The following is a 21,705-nucleotide window of genomic DNA, read 5'->3' as shown; positions in this document are numbered from 1 at the left end:
GATGTTTTTCTGTAGCCTCTTAACAGAGAAAAATCTACTGTATAATATACATATCTTTAAACAAATATTTGATTATGATTTCCCGTTATTAATGTTAAAGTACTTTTTTCCTTTTTTTTTAAGCTCCTTATTGGAATATAAGTGCTTTACACTCTTGTATCAGCTTTTGAGGTACACCAAAGTGAATCAGCTGTATTTATACATATATCCCCATATCCCCTCTCTCCCCCAACTCCCTCCCACCATCCCTGTCCTGGCCCTCTAAGGCATCACCCATCATCGAGTTGATCTCCCTTTGTTATACAGCAACTTCCCACTAGCTATCTATTTTACAGTTGGTAGTGTGTATATGTTTATGCTACTCTCTCACTTCGTCCCAGCTTCCCCTTCACCCCCCGCCCCCCCAACCCTGTGTCCTCCAGTCCATTCTCTGCATCTGCATCCTTATTCTTGCTCTGGCACTGGGTTCATCAGTACCATTTTCATTTTTTTTTTTTAGATTCCATGTATATGAGTTAGCATACAGTATTTGTTTTTCTCTTTCTGGCTTACTTTACTCTGTATGACAGACTCTAGGTCCATCCACCTCACCACAAATAACTCAATTTCATTCCTTATTATGGCTGAGTAATATTCCATTGTATATATGTGCCACATCTTCTTTATCCATTCATCTGTTGATGGATATTTAGGTTGCTTCCATGTCCTGGCTATTGTAAATAGTGCTGCAGTGAACATTATGGTACATGTTTCTTTTTGGATTATGGCTTTCTCTGGGTATATGCCCAGGAGTGGGATTACTGGATCATATGGTAGTTCCATTTTTAGTTTTTTAAGGAACCTCCAAACTGCTTTCCATAGTGGCTGTACCAACTTACCTTCCCACCAACAATGCAGGAGAGTTCCCTTTTCTCCACACCCTCTCCAACATTTATTGTTTCTACATTTTTTGATGATGGCCATTCTGACTGGTGTGAGGTGATACCTCATTGTGGCTTTGACTTGCATTTCTCTGATAATTAGTGATGTTGAACATCTTTTCATGTGTTTGTTGGCCATCTGTATGTCTTGTTTGGAGAAATGTCTATTTAGGTCTTCTGCCCGTTTGTGGATTGGGTTATTTTCTTTTTTGGTATTAAGCTGCATGAGCTTCTTGTATATTTTGGAGATTAATCCTTAGTCCGTTGCTTTGTTGGCAAGTATTTTCTCCCATTCTGAGGGGTGTCTTCTTGTCTTATTTATGATTTCTTTCACTGTTCAAAAGCTCTTAAGTTTCATTAGGTCCCGTTTGTTTATTCTTGATTTTATTTCCATGATTCTAGCAGGTGGGTCAAAAAGGATCTTGCTTTGATATATGTCATAGAGTGTTCTGCCTATGTTTTCCTCTAGGAGTTTTATAGTGTCTGGCCTTACATTTAGGTCTTTAATCCATTTGGAGTTTATTTTTGTGTATGGTGTTGGGAAGTGTTCTAATGTCATTCTTTTACATGTAGCTGTCCAATTTTCCCAGCACCACTTATTGAAGAGGCTGTCTTCTTTCCATTGTATATTCTTGCCTCCTTTGTCAAAGATAAGGTGGCCATATGTGTTTGGGTTTACCTCTGGGTTCTCTATTCTGTTCCATTGATCTTCCTTTCTATTTTTGTGCCAGTACCATACTGTCTTGATCACTGTGGCCTTGTAGTATAGTTTGAAGTCAAGAAGGCTAATTCCACCAGCTCTGTCTTTCCTTCTCAAGATTGCTTTGGCTATTCGGGGTCTTTTGTGTTTCCATACAAATCTTAAGTGTTCTTGTTCTAGTTCTGTGAAAAATGCTGTTGGTAATTTGATAGGGATTGCATTGAATCTGTAAATTGCTTTGGGTAGTACAGTCATTTTCATAATGTTGATTCTTCCAATCCAAGAACATGGTACGTCTCTCCATCTGTTTATATCGTCTTTGATTTCTTTCATCAGTGTCTTACAGTTTTCTGTGTACAGGTCTTTTGCCTCCTTAGGCAGGTTTATTCCTAGGTATTTTATTCCTTTTGTTGCAGTGGTAAATGGGAGTGTTTCCTTAATTTCTCTTTCTGCTCTTTCGTTGTTCGTGTATAGGAATGCATGAGATTTCTGTGCATTAATTTTGTATCCTGCTACGTTACTAAATTCATCGATTAGTGTTAGCAGTTTTCTGGTAGAATCTTTAGGGTTTTCTGTATATAATATCATGTCATCTGCAAAGAGTGACAATTTTACTTCTTCTTTTCCAATGTGGATTCCTTTTATTTCATTGTCTTCTCTGATTGCTGTGGCTAAAACTTCCAAAACTATGTTGAATAATAATGGTGAGAGTGGGCACCCTTGTCTTGTTCCTGTCCTTAGAGGGAATGCTTTCAGTTTTTCACCATTTGCAATGATGTTGGCTGTTGGTTTGTCGTAAATGGCTTTTATTATGTTGAGGTAATTTCCTTATATGCTCATTTTCTGGGGAGTTTTTTTTATCATAAATCGTTGTTGGATTTTGTCAAAAGCTTTTTCTGTGTCTATTGAGATGATCATATGGTTTTTATCCTTCAATTTGTTGATATGATGTATCACATTGATTGATTTGCGTATATTGAAGAATCCTTGCATTCCAGGGATAAACCCCACTTGATCACGGTGTATGATCTTTTTAATGTGCTGTTGGATTCTGTTAGCTAGTATTTTGTTGAGGATTTTTGCATCTATATTCATCAGTGGTATTGGCCTGTAATGTTCTTTTCGTGTGACATCTTTGCCTGGTTTTGGTATCAGGGTGATGGTGGCCTTGTAGAATGAGTTTGAGAGTGTTCCACCTTTTGCTATATTTTGGAAGAGTTTGAGAAGGATAGGCGTTAGCTCGTCTCTAAATGTTTGATAGAATTTGCCTGTGAAGCCATCTGTCCCTGGGCTTTTGTTTGTTGGGAGATTTTTAATCACAGTCTCAATTTCTGTACTTGTGATTGGTCTGTTCATGGTTTCTATTTCTTCCTGGTTTAGTCTTGGAAGATTGTACTTTTCTAAGAATTCATCCATTTCTTCCCGTTAACGGATTTTAAAAGTACATGAAAAAGAGTGACTCCATATAAAAACATTTTCAATAAAATTGTGTACTGTCCACATACTAAAACTGGAGATTTTTACATGCATGAACTTCTCTAATTGTAATTTTTAGAAAATCATTTAAAGGTTCTTTTTATTTTGCTCACAGTTTAGTTGCATCCCATTTTTAAATTCACATATATTGGTTTCCTTGGAGGTTATAGAGCCACAGTTGTTTCAGACTATTGAAATCACTTTAATTTGAAAATATAAAGAATAAAGAGCATGAAAAACAGGGTGGGAAAAGGGTTTCACAGAGACTAAAATAGAAAAAGAAGACTAATGATCCAAATGGAAGTTTTCAAATTCCTTCCTGGTCAGTTTAAACAAGAAAAAAATAATAATTGAGAGTTAAAATTTAAGACTCTGATTATTTCCAGTGAATATTTTCATTTTATAGCACTGAAAATTGTTCAGGGTAAGTAAATTTAAAATAATTAAATAGTCAAGAGTATTAATTTTATCTAAATCTTCATGGGGGCTGGGCTAACTTCTACATTTTGCTCGAACTCTCTTCTAAATAGAATTCAGGCATATAACTATATAGTTTTATATTTCTTAATAGCTAGAAATTTTGTCATAAAAATAAACTCAAGAAAGTCTATATTGTAAAACAGGCCTGGATTTGATAAATACTTAATATTATTTCAGTTATGTCTTTGAAAATTCTATAGAATATGCATTTCCTTTGAGGATCTATAGAGGCGTAAAAAATAGAACATAAGCAGCTTTAAGATAGTGAGAGACATATCACTATAATAGAATGAGATTCTCTAAAATAATAGGAATAAGAAGGGCATCTTTGTTATAATGCTCAAGCCCTCACAGTTACCCTGTCTCCCATCTTTCTGCTGCAGCGTGGATGAAGAGTGAGGAAAAGTGGTCCTCCGGCTCCTCGGTACTTTGGCAATGGGGCTAGATTCCTTGTTGGAGAGAGAGAACCAGCTCCTTATCTTTTCTAACATTTACTGACAGGTCTTGTTTTAGGACTGAGATATCCATGGACTAGAAATATGCTGATTCTGGCCAGTTGGGAAAATCAGACTTAAATGGTCCTGCTCAAGATATTCCTTGCATAGACGTCATTAGTCAAGTATCCCTGGGAAGAAGACATGGGAATCACTCCGGTCAGTCCCTCCTGCTGCCAATCCAGGCTGGACCCACTGGAAAACATTCTCCCTTTTACCTGGTGCAGCACCCTGTGTACAAATGTGTATGAGTCCAAATCTGAAGGATAAAAAGAACTCACTCAGAAGAGGACCTTGAGGAATAAGTAGTTGAATAAGAAAACAGATCTGTTAATTCTCCCCTGGCATTTTCCCAGCTGTGCTATTATCAGCTGTTCTAAGAATGAAAGTAAGTCTACACTGATGAAAAATTACTTGGGTTTCTTTGCACCCAATAATATCAGCCTCACTGTCCCCTTCTCCTTTAACTTCAATCACAGTTGGGGTGGGAATAGGGAAGGGAGTTGGCATAGAGGATAGAGGTGAAGGTTTTGACTGCAGTTTCATGTATGTTTAGGTAGTGTTGTGTTACGTAATGTTCAGTAGTCTTGAAAACTGAGATTTGAAATTTTTATTTTGAGCAATTCTGTATTTTCCAAACTAACAGTCTTTTTTTTCCCTTTTCCCTCTTTCCATCCAAAGGTAGACCCATAAGGATGAAATAGTTGAATAAAACTGTTAATAATTTTGTTTTTAATTTTGTAGAACTTGACCTCTTTCCTGAATTAATTGGAACTGAAGAAATAATTAAGGTATCATAGCTATTTTTATTCAAGTGCTTTAAAATTAAAAAGTCTATTTTGAATTATTGGTTGGGTTTCAGATGATGCATTAATAAAAAGTTCATGTTGCATTATTCATTATGGGATTAGTTGCTGAGCTTTGTAGATAGACATGTAATTAATATACATGATTTTTTTATGAAGACGTTGGCAGACACTTTAATTGGTGTACTTTTTAAAAAGAGATAGAAAAGGTTTGTTGATAATTAGAAAAACAGTGAACTTTAAAAATAATGATAGCTATGAACTATAGCCACAAATTGGAATTTTTTTCATGTTCAATGGTTCTAAAAGACTAAAATAATATCTAATAATATTGCTACAGCTTATTTTTAACTAAATTATCCAGTGATTGATAGATTGATAAAAAATATGAGCTAAAGTATAAATTGTATTTATTCTTTTGCCCTTTTAATTTCATTATTTTTGTTTGGACTACTTATATTATAAATGTTTGTTACTAGCATAGGGTCCTTTAAGTAAATGTGCATTTAAGGATACTTATAAACTTTAACACTGTCTTAATTTTTTAAATAGAGAGAAAATGACTGTTTGTATCTTATATTTCATCCTCAGCCCAGATGTGCTATTCATTAAACTGAGATTATATGTTAAATCCAGGTTCTATTGTTAATGATAGTACGAATGTGCCTATAAGTACATGTGTGTGTATGAGCTGATAACTTGTGAAAACTAATACTATTGTGTAACAATAAATAGCAATTAGGTTGTGTTTTCACATATATAATTACCTCAATAATTTATTTTATGGCAATTCTCTCTTACTGTTGTACCAAAGGACTATTAGTAGGACTATTGGTAATACCAAAGGGCAATTTAAGGACCATTTTACTGAAATGACCAGTCCACATTTCATCAAGAATTTGCAGAACTCAGCTAAGGATATCTGTGTGTGTGTGTGTGTGTGTGTGTGTGTTTGCATGCACACACGTGCACATGCATGTGGATATCAATATACCTAGAAATGATTACCAGAATAAAGTCAAAGTGGAAAAAAGAAATTATCTTTACAAGTCATTGGTTTGTGTCTTAGTCAGTTTGGGCTGCTATAACAAAATACCATGAACTAAGTGGCTTATAAACAACTAACATTTATTTCTCACAGTTCTGGAACCTGGGCGTCTGCGATCAGGGCACCAGCACTGCTGGGTTCTGATGAGAGTCCCTTCTGTGTGGTAGATTACAGATTTCATGTGTCCTCACATGGTGGAGAGCAGAGCAGAAGAATCAATCTTTCATGACTCAATATAAGGGCACTAATCCCATTCATGCGGGTTCCACTTTATGACCTCCCAAAACCCTCACCTCCTAAGACCATCACTTTGGGGGTGTAGGGTCATGACATGTGAATTTAGGGGGGACACAAAAACAGTTCATAACACTATTCACGTCCATCGATTTATGCAGGAATGAATGATAGAGGCTGGCAAACACCTGGAATGTATCAGTAATGGTTTTAAGCCTGAATATGGAAATGAATAGTTTGGAGGATGTTCCTCAAATTCTCTTCCAATGGGAATGCATGACTTTGAAAGACAAAGTATCTCCAGCACAATCAAGGCTTTACCATTAAAACATTTTAATAGAAGTTGTGAAGGATAACAGGTGTGATCCAGATCAAAACCATAGTGGAAGAGAGATTCACAATCACTCCATAAGAAGCTATAGCAAAGTGTCCATTAAAATATTTGTGGTTTCACATATGTATAAAGTAATCATAGAACAAGAATCATATATTCTTCTTGAAATGTCAACATGAGACAGTATGACCTCACAGAGATGTACAAGACTTAGTTGGGTGGGACTAATGAAAGGTCCATCACCTTCATCAGATTCTTAGAGGTATCTCAACCTCACAGTCTAAAATCTGCTAGAAAAGAAAGCAGTGAAAGGGATTTGTGTGTTAAATGTGTGTATATTTTTTTTTCCTAAAGATCTAGTGGAAGAAAAGGTGAGTGACATTATGTTTTAAGAACTATTTTATAGAAGCCCACATGGCTTATGATAGGAGGACGATAAAGGAGGTTTGTGTGAGAATCTAAGCAAAGAGGAGGAGAAGCAGGTTATTGTGGGATTTGATAGAAATTGGCAGATATAGAGAAGATAGATGACATGTTTGGGGAACTTTACTGTGAAGAGAAGGGGAGAGGTAAAATGAATAGCAGAAGCTGAATTAGAGATTTTCCTTTGTGTTCCTTTTCAATAGGAGAGATCTGAGTTTAAGCTTATAAGAATGACCCATCCAAGAAAGCAAAACTGAAAATACAAAATAGAGGGAAATCATTGTGTTCAGTTCCTGAGACAATGATAGAGAATGAGTTAGAACACAAATGTAGGAATTAGAGAGGAAGGTGAACAACTCTTCAGTTACAACAGGATGAGAGGGGCATGGGTGGATTTGGTTGGTCCTTGGTGTTTGATGTTTTAACATTAGGAACAGGTGTGTTTTTGTCTAGTGGCTTCTACTTTCTCTGTAACCAGGAAAGCCATCTGCTGAGAATGAGGAGAGGAGGAAATGGAGATTTGAATAGAGCAGGAAAAAAGTTTGAAAGTCTTGATAGAGGGTAAGAGCATAGAGTCATACCAGAAAACTAGGCAAATATCCAGATTTGCAAAACTGAGGAACTCAGAGACTGAGGAACTCAGAAACTCCATATGCTAAGCTTAACACTGATCCCCAGCAAAACTCTGGATCAGATTATAAAACAAATGTTTGTGAGCACTTCTAAGGAAAGAAGAGTATCTTTCACCAAAAGCAAGTCAAGGCAAACTATTCTTACTTCCTTTTGTATGAAGTTTTTGAGCTTGAAGATTAGGGGAATATTTAGGAAATTTTTTGGTAAAATCTCCTGGTTGTCTTTGTGAACAAGGCATCAAACAGAATGCAAAATTTCCTCCAGAAATACCACTAGTGAGGAATGTATCTGGGAAATCTAAGAGAATATCTATTGTCGGCATTAATACAATCCAGATCATTAAAGCTGACTCACTTCTCAGGGTTGTCACATATGCCTTAAAAAAAAAATACTTAAAACCAACTAAATAATTAAGCTCTGGGTAATGATGCAGTCTTTAAGCTTGAAAGCCTGTGTTTCATGCAGTGTCACTTTCTGTGTGTATGAGACAAAAGCTCATGAGCACACATGGTTTAAGATTCAGATTCTTTCTACTGATATTGGTCACGTTCTCACTGACTAATTTGTACTCTGTAGCTATTTTCTTTTTTTAAGGCACATGGCCTTAAAAGATTTAATAGATGGCAGTGCTAACAAATTGACAAAATCATGTCCCATGTGGACAAAAAATATATCTTGATACGTTTGGCAATTTTGTCTTCTAAACATATGATGAGACGTATTATAAAATGCACAGTTTAAAAAAAGAAAGAAAACATGGGTTTTGGTTGACTTCTAGCCAGATCACTCCTGGGCCATTATAGTGGCTAAGTGTTCATGAAAGACTGGGTCACCTGAATGGTGTTTCTAAAGGAAACATGAAATATAATGACTAGTACTAGAACCATATTTTGACAAGTTGTCTTTAAAATGTCTGGCTAGGTCTAAGATGAAATCCTCAGGGGAAGTATTTAAAACAAAATAATAAACAAAACCAAAAACCTCTTCCAGTCCTAAACCTTCCTCTTATGATGGCTTAAAAATTATGATTTATGCTTAATATATACAATTATATACAATGAAATATTCTGAATATACAACTATTTTGGTCTTTGAAATAAGTTGTTTCATTGCCATTTCACATTACAAAAAGCTAATTGCTATTTATCTTGTTGCCAGATGAAGTGAACAGTGAAATATAAACACAAGAAAGTAAATATCGTATTAAAGAACACTCTCAGTAAATACCACTACAATGTGTCTTCTTTTCAAAGCTGTGGTATCTATTAATTTAATTACTTCCTTTCATAAAATAAAATAAAGATAAAAATAAAATAAAGCAGCCATAAATAAGACGGTTTAATTAGTCTCCCTCGAGGGCAGGTAATAATGGTTATAGGATAGAGTCATGGCTTCTGCAGGGTGGTGCTTTATGAGAAGTTCCCAAAATTCCACAAGTGAAGAGTCACAGTATAATGCAATATGAGATATTAAGATTTCATTTTTCTCTTATTTCCTTATGTCCCATTAAATCTTATTTGCTTTTCAAAGGAGGAAGAAGAGGAAAAGAACATTGAAGAAGACACTGTCGTGAATCCTGGTAGAGACAGTGCCACAAACCAAATCAGGAGAAAGGAACCCCAGATTCCGACCACAACAAACTACAACCGAGTAGGGACGAAATACAATGAGGCCAAGACTCACCGGTCCCCAACGAGAGGGATAGAATTCTCTGGAAAGGGTGGTATTCCCAACACATCCTTAGATTCCACTTCCCAACCAGTCACGGAATTAGACCCAGAAAAAGATGTTCCTTTGACTTCACAGACTGCGACCCAGCTGCCATCTCTCACTCTGGCAGGCACTTCGGCCTCTTTAAGTGACGGCTCTAAAACTGTTCTCAGATTTCCACAGGTGAACTTGTCTGGGACTGTGGAATATTCACATACGGTTTCTATAACGGAATCTCAGGAGTTATCTACTGATATCAGTGAGGAAGAGAGCTTATTGACCAATGTCAAACTCGATACAGGAGCCGATGATTCTTCAGGCTCCAGTCCTGCAACATCTGCTGGGCCATTCGTTTCTGAGAACAGATCCCACGGCTACATGTTTTCTTCAGAAAATCCAGCAGCAGTCACATACCATGTCCTTATACCAGAATCTATGAGAAATGCTTCAGAAGATTCAGCCTTCTCAGGTTCAGAAGAATCTCTAACGGATCCTTCCGTTGAAGGAAACGTGTGGTTTCCTAGTACGACGGATGTGACGACACTGCCCGATGTCGGATCTGGCAGAGAGAGCTTTCTCCAGACTAACTACACCGAGATGGATATTGACGAATCTGAACAGACAACTGAGTCCTCTCCTCCAGGCCCACTGGTATCACAGGGTCCCTCAGTCACGGATATGGAGATGCCACATTATTCTACCTTTGCATACTTCCCAACGGAGGTAACACCTCATGCTTTTACTGCATCCTCCAGACAACGTGATTCGGTTCCCACCGTCAACGTGGTACAGCCGCAGACAACTCAGCCAGTGTACAATGGTGAGACACCTCTCCAACCTTCCTACGGTAGTGAAGTCTTTCCTCTAGTCACCCCTTTGTTGCTTGACAATCAGATCCTCAGCACTACCCCTGCTGCTTCGAGTAGTGATTCGGCCTTGCATGCTACACCTGTGTCTCCCAGTGTCGATGTGTCATTTGAATCCATCCTGTCTTCCTATGACGGTGCGCCTGTGCTTCCATTTTCCTCTGCTTCCTTCAGTAGCGACTTGCTTCACCATGTGTATACGGTGTCTCAGATCCTTCCACGAGTTACTTCAGCTCTTGAGAGTGATAAGGTGTCCCTGCATGCTTCCCTGCCAGTGGCTGGGGGTGATTTGCTGTTAGAGCCGAGCCTTGCTCCGTATTCTGATGTGATGTCACATCAGACCACTACTCGTGCTGCTTCGGAAACCTCGGAATTGGGTGGTGGTGAACCTGGTGTCCTTTATAAAACGCTTCTGTTTTCTCAAGCGGAACTGTCCAGCAGTGATGTCCTGATGCATGCACGTTCTGCAGGGCCTGAACCATCTTATGCCTTAACTAATGATGAGGGGTCCCAGTACCTCTTTGGTGTTTCTTACAGTTCGGCAGTACCTGTGCCTGATTCGGTTCAGGGTTCCTTATTTAGCAGCCCCGGCCACTTACCGATGCCTGAGTCTCCCTTAGTAACCCCAAGTGCACCATTGCTGCAGCCTACTCGTGGCCTCTCTGGTGACGGGGAGTGGTCTGGAGCCTCCCCTGACAGTGAATTTCTTTTACCTGACACAGAGGGTCTGACAGCCCTTAACATGTCTTCACCTGTTTCTGTAGCTGAATTTACATATCCAGCATCTATGTTTGGGGATGATAACAAGCTGCTCTCTAAAAGTGACAGAATGAATGGAAATGAGACGGAACTGCACGTTTCTTCTTTCACTGAGCTGGTTTACCCTTCTGAAAGCACAGTCATGCCCACCCTGTATGATAATGTAAATAAGTTGAATGCATCTTTACAAGAATCCCCTGTTTCCACTTCTAGCACAAAGGGCATCCTCCCAGGGCTTCTTGCTTTTACTGCTACTAAGGTTTTTGATCATGAGATTAGTCAAGTTCCAGAAAATAACTTTCCAGTTCAGTCTTCACACGCTGTATCTCAAGCATTTGATGATACTTCGCTTAAACCTGTGCTTAGTGCAAACTCAGAGCCAACATCCTCTGACCCTGCTTCTAGTGAAATATTATCTCCTTCAACTCAGCTCTTATTTTATGAGCCCTCAGCTTCTTTTAATACTGAAGTATTGCTGCAACCTTCCTTTCAGGCTTCTGATGTTGACACGTTGCTTAAAACTGCTCTTCCAGCTGTGCCTAGTGATCCAATATTGGTTGAAACCCCCAAGGTTGATCACATTAGTTCTACAATATTGCATCTCATGGCATCAAATTCCACTTCAAGGGAAAACACGCTGCACTCTACATCTGTACCAGTCTCTGATGTATCACCTACTTCTAATACGCACGCTGCTTCACTTCAAGGTTTAACCATTTCTTATGCAAGTGAGAAATATTTTGAACCAATTTTGCTTAAAAGCGAAAGTTCCCAGCAAGCAGTACCTTCATTGTACAGTAATGATGAGTCGTTCCAAACTGCCAATTTGGAGCTTAACCAGGCCTTTCCCCCAGAAGGAAGGCATGCATTTGCTACTCCTGTTTTATCAGTTGACGCACCACCAGATACGCTAATAAATAAGCTTGCTTATTCTGATGAAGTCTTCACCTCTGCCAAGGGTTCTATTACTGATGAGGTATTGACTGGTATTCCAACAGTTGTTTCTGATACAGTTGTAACTGCTGACCATTCTGTCCCTTTAGGACATGTGTATGTTTCCATTTCAGCTGTTTCTCCCAACAGAGATGGTTCTGTAACCACAACCAACTTCCTGTTTCCTTCTAGAACAACTTCTGAGCTGATTCAAAGTGCCAAATCTGATGCTGATTTAGTGGGTGGTGGTGACGATGGTGATATTGATGATTATGATGGTGATGATTATGATGGCAGAGGTAGAGATGGCTTATCCATAAATAAGTGTATGTCATGCTCCTCCTATAGAGAATCACAGGAAAAGGTAATGAATGATTCAGACACCCAGGAAAACAGTCTTGTGGATCAGAATAACCCAATCTCATATTCACTATCTGAGAATTCTGAAGAAGGAAATAAAGTCACAGGTGTAATATCAGACAGCCAGATTGATATGGACAGAAGTCCTGATAAATCATCACCAACAAATGTGCCACTCCAAAAGCGCAGTGATGGAAAAGAGGAAAATGACATTCAGACTGGTAATGCCCTGCTTCCTTTCAGCCCAGAATCTAAAGCTTGGGCTGTTCTTACAAGTGATGAAGAGAGTGGATCAGGGCAGGGTACCTCAGATAGCCTTAATGATAATGAGACTTCCACAGATTTCAGTTTTCCAGATATTAATGAAAAAGATGGTGATGGAGTCCCAGAAGCAGGTGACTCAGAAATGACTCCTGGATCCCCGCAGTCCTCAACACCGACTGTTACTAGCAGGCACTCAGAAGTGTCCAACATTTCAGAGGCAGGTTAGTTATGGATCCAAGGGCTAGATTGAGGTGTGTTGGCTTTCTGCCTCAAAAGATAAAGAAATCACAGGAAGAGAAATTTGGTAAAATGGCCATCATTTTTTTAAATCAAGATATTCACAAATCAATTTACAGTTTTTGCAGTATGATTTTATTCATTATTTCAAATGAATGCTCAACACATTTTGGTCCTTAATTTAACTCTTTCCAAAATAGATGAGGTGATTTTTTATTTATTGTCAATTTTTTCATATTCTGCAAGATGCCTATTATATGTGAGAGCAATTATGTGTGCATTATACATTTTTAGTACACTGCTTTTTAAATGATAGATTTGAGTTTGTTTTAGATGATTTTAATTTTAGTATTTACTTTAGTATTTACTTATATTCTAAAATAAGTTGCCAACTAATTCTTTTGGATTATAAAGTGAATTTTAAGCTCTGATAATAATATGATATATGCACCTCTCTCTGACCCGCCCAGTAGAAAGGAATTAGAAAATTTGCACATCTACATCAGTTTGGGGGCTTTAAAAGAAGTTCTATTGCTAAGTTTTGAGAGTTAATGGTAAGATTTTTTTTAAGATTTTAATTTTTAAAAATTGTCTTTGATTACCTTCATGTTGCCTAAAGAGGGCAGTGTGAACTAACAAAATACATTCTACTTTATACTTGATATACCTCTCTAAGAAGTCAAATAATGGCCATTAATATGCATAGTTTGTATAGGTATTGTATGACAAGATGTACAACACAAGAACATTTTCTGTAGAAATAAGTTTCATTTGTTAATGTATTTTATGCAAATTAATTTACCAGCCAGATGTTTCTTCCAACAGATTACTTGCAGCATATATAATACAGATGTTTGCTTTAGATGCCAGTGGAGGGAAAAAAGGGAAATTTGATACCATTAAGAATATGAAATACTAGATAATTTCATTGCATTGAGCATAAGAGTTTTATAATTTGCTTTTATTACATTTGAAGGCATTTTTTACATTAACAATGAAAATACTTAAATCTCAACAGTAAGTCAAAAGATAGGCTAAAGTAATATCTTGTACTCTTATTGCATCAAAGTAGGTATTTAAAATCCAGAACATAGACACTAATCTCATTAGAATAGTTTTCCTCTTTGTTATTTCCATCCCTCGAATTAGGTATGTAATTTTCCTTCCGTGCAGCAGCAATTAAAAGTTTGTACATTTTGATAGAGAAGTCTTTTCTACATTCTGACTCGATACCTATTTAACACTGCATTTCAGTTTAAACACTTACACTCTGTTATGTGAAAACAAGTAATGAATTCATGGGTCACCATATTCATTAGTGCTGCCGTGTATGTGAATTGTCATCTGGCTTCAATTATAGTCCTTGTGATTTTTAAATTTTTATTAGACTTATTTAAAATGAAAACATCAGGTGTCCATCCTTTTGTTTTTCTATCTTATTAAGTACTGACAACATCTATATATTCTTGCTACATTACGCTGTTATGGAAAGACTGTATATACTGTAAAATGCCAAACCTGAAATTATTGACTAAAACTTAGCAATTTCTCTTCAATGCACTAATTAGATTTGAGTGTGTTCTCCCACTGATGAGGAGAAAACAATACAAATATAACGTCTAACAGCATCAAGTAACATAATTAATGAAACAAATAAGATCATATAGGATTAGGAAAAAATTCTTTCCTATTTTTTAAACATATGTGGAAAAAATCATGTGTAGTCTGTCTTGTCCAATAATTGAATATGCATCTTTATCAAATGTATATAAACTAATTCTGAAACATCAATTTATTACCTACTTCTAGAATGTATAATAATTTACAACATATGCTCCTCAGAATAATATAAAGGCAGATATTAGTATCTGCAATTTATGAATGCATAAACTGAGTTCCAAAGATCCTAGATTGCTTGATCTAGGTCACATAGGGAGTAATAAAAAACTGAGACTGGAAACATGTATCATTGGTATCTGTTTCTTAGAGACTACATTTTCATGATTGAGAATGATAAAATATATATAATGCTTAATTTGTAACACCAAAATTCTACTGTTTTATTCTCAAAATGTATTTTAAATATTCATCTTGGTTTTTTATTTCTTAATCATCTGTTAGTATATTCTTATCATTTAGGTAACTCATATACACTGTGGAGTCAAATCCAAAAGATATTTTAGTGTCAACTAATGAACATAAAAATCAATGTAACTAGTTGTTCCTCATTATAGTATACAAAGCAGCCAGTTGATTGTCTGTATTTTCATGTGGTATCTCATCTGATAGAAAATATCTAGGTTTCATTATATGTAATTACCATGGATTTATCATTCTAACTTCCTAATTAAAGGGTTTGTTTTAAAATCAGATATTCCAGAGAACTTATGAGAGAAGTCTATATACAAGACTCTATGTGTCACGTGTGTGTATAGTGAACGTATATAGTGTGTATGATATATATATGGTAATATGTTACATATTTTATGTGTTATAAAGCTTACATATGTATCACATATTTGATCAGACATATCTCATATATATGTATGTACATACATCTATATAAGTGAGATATGTAATCTAGGTACATACATATATATACATACAACTATATGCAATGAATATTTGTGGTTATTGAAGACCAGTGTAATTACATAAGTTCACTTTGTACGTAAGTTAATGTACATCACTGGTTCTCAAACTTTAATGTGCATCAAAATCACCCGGAGGACTTGTTAAAGCACAGATCGCTGGGTCTTATCCACAGAGTTTCTGATTCAGTAGCTTTGGGATGGTTGGGGCAGGCCCAAATGTGCATTTCTGGCAAGTTCCAGGTGATGCTGATGCCACTTTTCTGGGGGACACACTTCAAGAATGTCTGAATTAGATGATAATACTAACCTCCATTTGTAATTTCTAGGTACCAGGGACTTTGCTAAGTGGATTATTTCCTTTATTAACTGCAAACTTCCTATTTGGGTAACAATAATTACAAGAGAAAAAAAATGTGAAGACAATTATGTATAAAACAAGATGCTTCCCTAAATTTCATAAAGGAATACCAGTGCATTCATCCTCAGATTATTTAGGCTTCTGGATGAGTCTCCCCACAGTATATAATGACCAGAGCTTATGATTAACATAATAGAAGGTGACGTTCAGCCTTCTCTCACAAGAATATTAACTACATACAGCTCAGATTTCAGTTGAGTTACAATATTCTCATTTTTTATACAGTTTTATTATTTCTAGTCACAACTCTGAATCCTGCTTTTTTCTTGCAAATGCTTCCATAATTATAAAAACACACATTTTGGGACATTTGGTTGTCACTTATAATCCTTTTATGCATTTCCTATATGAGCAGATTAAATTCCTGCCCTCTTCTGCATCATCTCTCCTTACAGAAGGAAGCTATCATTTAAACTCTCAAGTTCTCTCCAGATATGTTTCAATGCTATATTTATGAATTTGTGACTCTCAAATTTATTCTCTAATATTTTCAACTAAATTCATAATATTTTCAATTAAATTGATTTCCATTGTCTCATATCACTAAGAGTAAGATATTTGGTATAAAAGCACCAAACGTACCAAATGTGTAGGAAGCAAGGTAGACTGATGAGGAACTTAAACTTAGTTATTCCAAAACTTCTACAGGTAGACAGGATAAAGACTGTTACTTTGTAGCAGTGTCAGGGTATCATCCTGGTGGAAAGGTTCTAATGTTCAATCATTTTGGCTTCCCACTGCACACACCTCAAAGTAGAAGGGAAGAATTGTGGCTGGCCATGACACCCTGCAGTTCTGAAACCTTTTTTTTTTTTTTTTAACAACTTAGAAGAATAGCTTCAGTTGCAGTGATTTTGAAAGTGCTAGAACAAAAATGCACCAGATGGGTCACAAAAATAGTTATTTGCCATCTTTTAAAATTAACCCAAGGACAGAATTTAGACTTTTTCATAACTTACACTTGCATATTTAAAAAGAATCTCTTAGATCTGTGCATTCCTTCAGTTCACATGCCATAGTATTTTTATTTTTGATAGAGAAACACAGTGGGTAAGAACCGCATTCAAAACAACATCTTTAAAGCAACCTACTTTTAAATTTTAAATAGTTTGCTGCATTGAAGGGTTATCCTAATGTAAGAAGGGTTATCCTAAGAGTCTCTCTTCATGAAATTATTAATTGCTCCTAATGATTTAGTTAACTGTGGGATTAAAAATATTTCCATTACAATTAACTTGGGGAAATCAAGATTATATATGGTGATTCAGTAAGTAGCATTATTTTTCCTGATCATTTTACTTAAAAACTGGATAGCTTTCTTATTTTAATACTTTCATTTCCCTTTTAATAAGCTTTTCAAGGCAATATTATGCTTACTGCTTGCAATGGTACTTCTTCCTGGGTGTCAATCTTTGTTGGAATATTATAGTTCTTCAGCTCTGATAGACTGACTTACTTTTTTTCTCTTTTCCTGTGAGTTTATTTATTTGTTTTTGAAGTATAATGGATCTATAACACTATGTTAGTCCCTGTTATGCAATATAGTGATTTGATAGTTCTGTACATTTCAAATTGATCGCAACAATAAGTCTAGTTACAATCTGTCACCATGCAAAGATATTACATATCTATTGACTAAATTCCCCACACTGTATATTTCATATTCTTGACTCATTTATTTTGCAACTGGATCACCTGCCTTACTTTTTTAGCTTTGTGTTACTTAAATTAGCTCATAATCATAGACATTGGTTGTCTCATAGAGTCAAAATTTTAAAGGTAAGCAACAGCAATGAAGATTGCAGTTATTCGGTTGGAAAATGTTGTGCTTTTCCTTAAGCTTAAATATCAACTTTCTCAATTTTCTCCGACTACAGAGGCCAGTAATAGTAGCCATGAGTCTCGTATTGGTCTAGCTGAGGGGTTGGAATCCGAGAAGAAGGCAGTTATACCCCTTGTGATCGTGTCAGCCCTGACTTTTATCTGTCTAGTGGTTCTTGTGGGTATTCTCATCTACTGGAGGTAAGTTGAGTGTTTTGGATGGGTATTTCATAAAGCTCAGATTTTGCCTGTGTTTTACCTGAATGTTCTGCAAAGCATATACAAAACTCCCTTTACTTGAGAGCTGCCATTAATTTATCCAGGTAACTGTGAGTAAGGTGAAATTTGTGAATCCAAAGACATAATAATAAAAGATCTGATTGTTCTTCATACTTCCGTCAAACAAGTAAAGGTAAAATGAAGGAACTTTGGCTTCAGTTAATATTTAATACAGTATTTTGACAGTTGCACTTTCATATTACTCTAATTAGCATTCAAACATTATCTTAGCGTTTAATATAAACCTAAGCTTCTCAGTTAGATGCTCCAGCTGGTATAACTTTAAAAGTTATTGCTTTGAGAAACATAGTTTTTGATATAGTAGAAATATTTTTATAGCAGTGGATCTTAAACAAGATACGTATCAATTGCAAACTAACACGAAAATGACAGCCCATACACAAAAGTAAAAATCAAGCATTAAAATATAAATTTAATTCAAAAATAAAGTGAATGACTTTATTAAGATGCACGGGATTTTAAAATTCATTACAATTTGCCTTGAGGATGAGATATAGTTTCATTCTTTTCAATAACTTATTGAAACCTTTAAAGGACAAGGAAAATTGCACCCATCCTAAGCTTCCCATCCTACAGCTAGCAGTACACACTGCCCGTTAATAAGTTTACTAGGGACACAATGTAAATCAGTATAACTGTTTTAACTGTGTCTGTTGGAAAACAAGGACTTTATGATGATATAAGGAATTCTATCTGCAAGCTAAGAAAGGGCATAGCTTAGTACTTTATACTTTTGTCTTAAAAGAGAATTTTGTTGAGAAGATTTATAATCAATTTTTGTTTAACATCTGTCTATAAGTTCATATCACCACTCTTTGTGTTATTCCAAAATATATTCCCTCGATTTATTCAAAAATAACTACTATGTTTATTGACTGTTTCCCATGTGCCTAGTACTGTGTGAACTACTATGGGAAAGTATAAAAGAAGGAAGGAATGAATGAATGAGAGTCACCGCTATCAAGAAATTTATACTTATTGAGCAGAAAGAATTTTCCATGCAAAACTTACAAAGTATTACACAAAAGCTGAAATCTCTAATGCTAAGAGTGGTCAGAGAACAAGGGATCTTGATAAGCCAGAATGGGCAGGGTAAATGTAAAATGTCGGACTTGAGCTGGATAGGATTCAGAAAAAGGAGCTAAAGGAGAAGGGCATTCCAGGCCGGGTCCCAGCAGACCGGAAGACTGGGAAGCAGGAATGAGCTGGTTGTGTCTGAGGCTGTGGCCCTGAATGGTGTAGCTGCATATGGCTGTATATTGGTTGGCTAAGGTAGGATGTTTACATGAGCAATTGTATTTCGTATCTGACTTCTTTTACAGAACAGAGTAGACTGAGAACTATAGAGAACAGATCATGCTTTTGTTATTGTACATGGGTTAGGAGTCTGTTGTGTCCATAACATGAGACAAACAAAACTGCCTTCTTTAGTGATTCCTATAATTGCAAATGCCTCTTTTTACAGAAGATCCCATGCTTAGCAGAATACCACGAGCGCAGTTCCTAATCCATAAATGTTTCCTCAACAGGAATTCATGTTGCTTTTCTTCCTACTCCCCACAGGGCTTGTTGGCCAAACTTCTTACCAACGTTGATATCATGTTTGTTCGGATTACTGCTTTATATCTAATCTGATTTTCCCTGCCAAGTCAATTTTTGAACTTAATGGGAACTGAGGTAAAACAAATATAAAATAGGATGGAAAATAGGACAATATTCTACTTTATAGTAAATAGTGTTAGAGTAAATTTCAGTAAAGATATTAGATAGTTTATAGTTATAAGGTTGAAATAATTAGAATGAGTCTTTTAATCTCTGTTACTTAATATCCCAAGTTTATTTTCTACACATTTGAAAATCAGTGTCTTATTTAATATGATTTGAGATTTAGTGGAAAATTAAAATCTGGAGTGGTTTTTACCTTCTATTATTAATGGGTCATTCCATCTGTACTCAAGTGGAGAAAAAAAGATAAAATTACAAGTTGGAAAATATTAATTTGACCTTCATCAATGAAATGCTTCTCTTTTCTCAAGAATATTTCTCTTTTCCTTACAAATAACACTTATGTAACTTGAGTCCAGAGTGTTAGTTTAAACTATGAGCACTCTTATGGTTTTATGTATATATTTTACATCTAACGATCAAATGTCCTGATAAGATTTGTTACTCTTACTTATCCATTTACAAATTTAACATATCTTTCCAGCTCACAAGCACTTGAAGTTAATTCACTTCCAAATGCAACCTTTTTAGATCAGGAACACAAATACGCGAGGGGTAGTATTTGCTGAATTACAAAATGACAACGTTAGTGCATTCTTCAAGGTTTGTGTGCATTATTCAGGTTCCAGTGTAGCTGCATTTGTGAGCAATGTGATTTCATATCCAATGTGGAAACATTTTAGATCTTTGTGGAAATTACAGCCTGTAGAAAGGTTTAAAAAGCTAATGGCGTACCAACAAGAGTCCGAATAGTAACATGGTCCTTATGAGTTTTTCCAGTTTATATATTAAAACACTTTTCTAACCTAATTCTTTAGGAGAAGAAATAATAACAAAGTAATTATCATAACTCCTCTCTTTTGTCTAATTTATCTAACTCAAGGTGGTCTCATGTTTTGTATAAGCCTTGTGAGAAAGCATCTCGTAGCAGGAAGACAGAACAAATCAGAGGTGGTAAAATCTAGGTCCCTTTCCCAGTTCTGCCTGATATTTGCCATATGGCCTTGGGCAAGTCACTTACCCTTCTAGGAATGAAACTTTCCTCTTTTTTACCATTTGGGGGGAGAGATCATCTTTAAGATTGCCGTCAGACTTTCTTTACGGTTTCTGTGATGAATACAGCATGATGAATATTGTTTCATATTTGTATATGGTTCCAAAAAAAAGGAATAATAATTACACATTTCTAGCATTTAATTCTAAATACTTGTGATGAAAAGGTGTAAATTAAATAATCAGATTAACATTGATTGATAGGACCTATGTCTACAAGTTTAAAACAGTCATCACTTTTTTCCTCATGGCTGAGTGATAATTAGCAGGAGACACAGTTATCAACACTCAGCACATAGACGTGAAGACATTCACTGCTGATACAGAACAGATGGACCATAGATATTGAATCTTGTTATACATTAAATAATATGCCTTGAAATTTTTTTCCAGATGTTTTAAAGTATAATTTACATGAGCCAACTCGTAAGTTTCTAAGACACAAAATTACTTCCATAAGGAATATTTTCAAAAATTTCTTTTTAAAGATGACAAAGGGTAAATTTTGGAGAGCTTTTTTAATAGTTAGAATCTGAAAAATACCAAAGGTATATTCAACAAAACAGCACTTCATCAAAAGCAATATAAACAGAACTTTCCATAGACACACTTGTTCTGGCTAGGGAGAGTGGGAAGAGAAGCAACATGAATTCTCTCTTGATCTTGAATTAAAATTTGTGGGTCATTGGTAGCTAGCAACCCAGAATGGAGGCCTCCCAGTACCATGTGGCTTTTTAAGTAGAGTGTCATTTCCTAGGTAAGACTGTGCTATGAAGCGTACCTGAGCCATATACAGATGCTCTTCATCCAGAATTTATCCTGTACTATTTTAATTTTGATTGTTTCCCACTTTTAAGTTTATTGGTATGATTTATGAGTCTTTTATTACTTATTAATGCAAGTAACATTACCGGACCATTTATTTTCTAAAACCAACAAATATTTGATTACATAGCTGAAAAGAATAGAGCTGGTATTTACCCAGATACTACAATGAATATTAGCAACACATTAAACCTTGGTACCAATATGTCTTAATTTACCTTTCCTATTCTAAGAGATGCTGCCTTCTTCCCCTTCTCTCAGACACATCCTCCATCCATCCATCCATCCATTC

General features: G+C 35.9%; 1 protein-coding gene across 5 annotated transcripts in view; it reads left to right on the top strand.

The window, feature by feature from the left end:
- The window catches only part of PTPRZ1 (protein tyrosine phosphatase receptor type Z1), a 177,183-nt gene that overhangs the window by 123,089 nt on the left and 32,389 nt on the right, over positions 1–21,705 (top strand). For 3 of the 5 annotated variants that reach the window (XM_057731057.1, XM_057731056.1, XM_057731055.1), the window contains 3 exons: positions 4,815–4,861; positions 9,079–10,078; positions 17,567–17,711. In XM_057731057.1, the coding sequence (XP_057587040.1) occupies positions 4,815–4,861; positions 9,079–10,078; positions 17,567–17,711 (1,192 nt within the window). Of the gene's footprint in view, positions 1–4,814; positions 4,862–9,078; positions 12,662–17,566; positions 17,712–21,705 lie in introns of all 5 variants that reach the window. The other 2 variants (XM_057731054.1, XM_057731053.1) reach the window with 1 other exon arrangement.

This window comes from Hippopotamus amphibius, chromosome 4 (assembly GCF_030028045.1).
Source record: "Hippopotamus amphibius kiboko isolate mHipAmp2 chromosome 4, mHipAmp2.hap2, whole genome shotgun sequence".
NCBI classification, from domain to species: domain Eukaryota; kingdom Metazoa; phylum Chordata; class Mammalia; order Artiodactyla; family Hippopotamidae; genus Hippopotamus; species Hippopotamus amphibius.
Note: the sequence above shows the minus strand (reverse complement) of the source record. Positions and strands in the feature narration are given on the sequence as shown.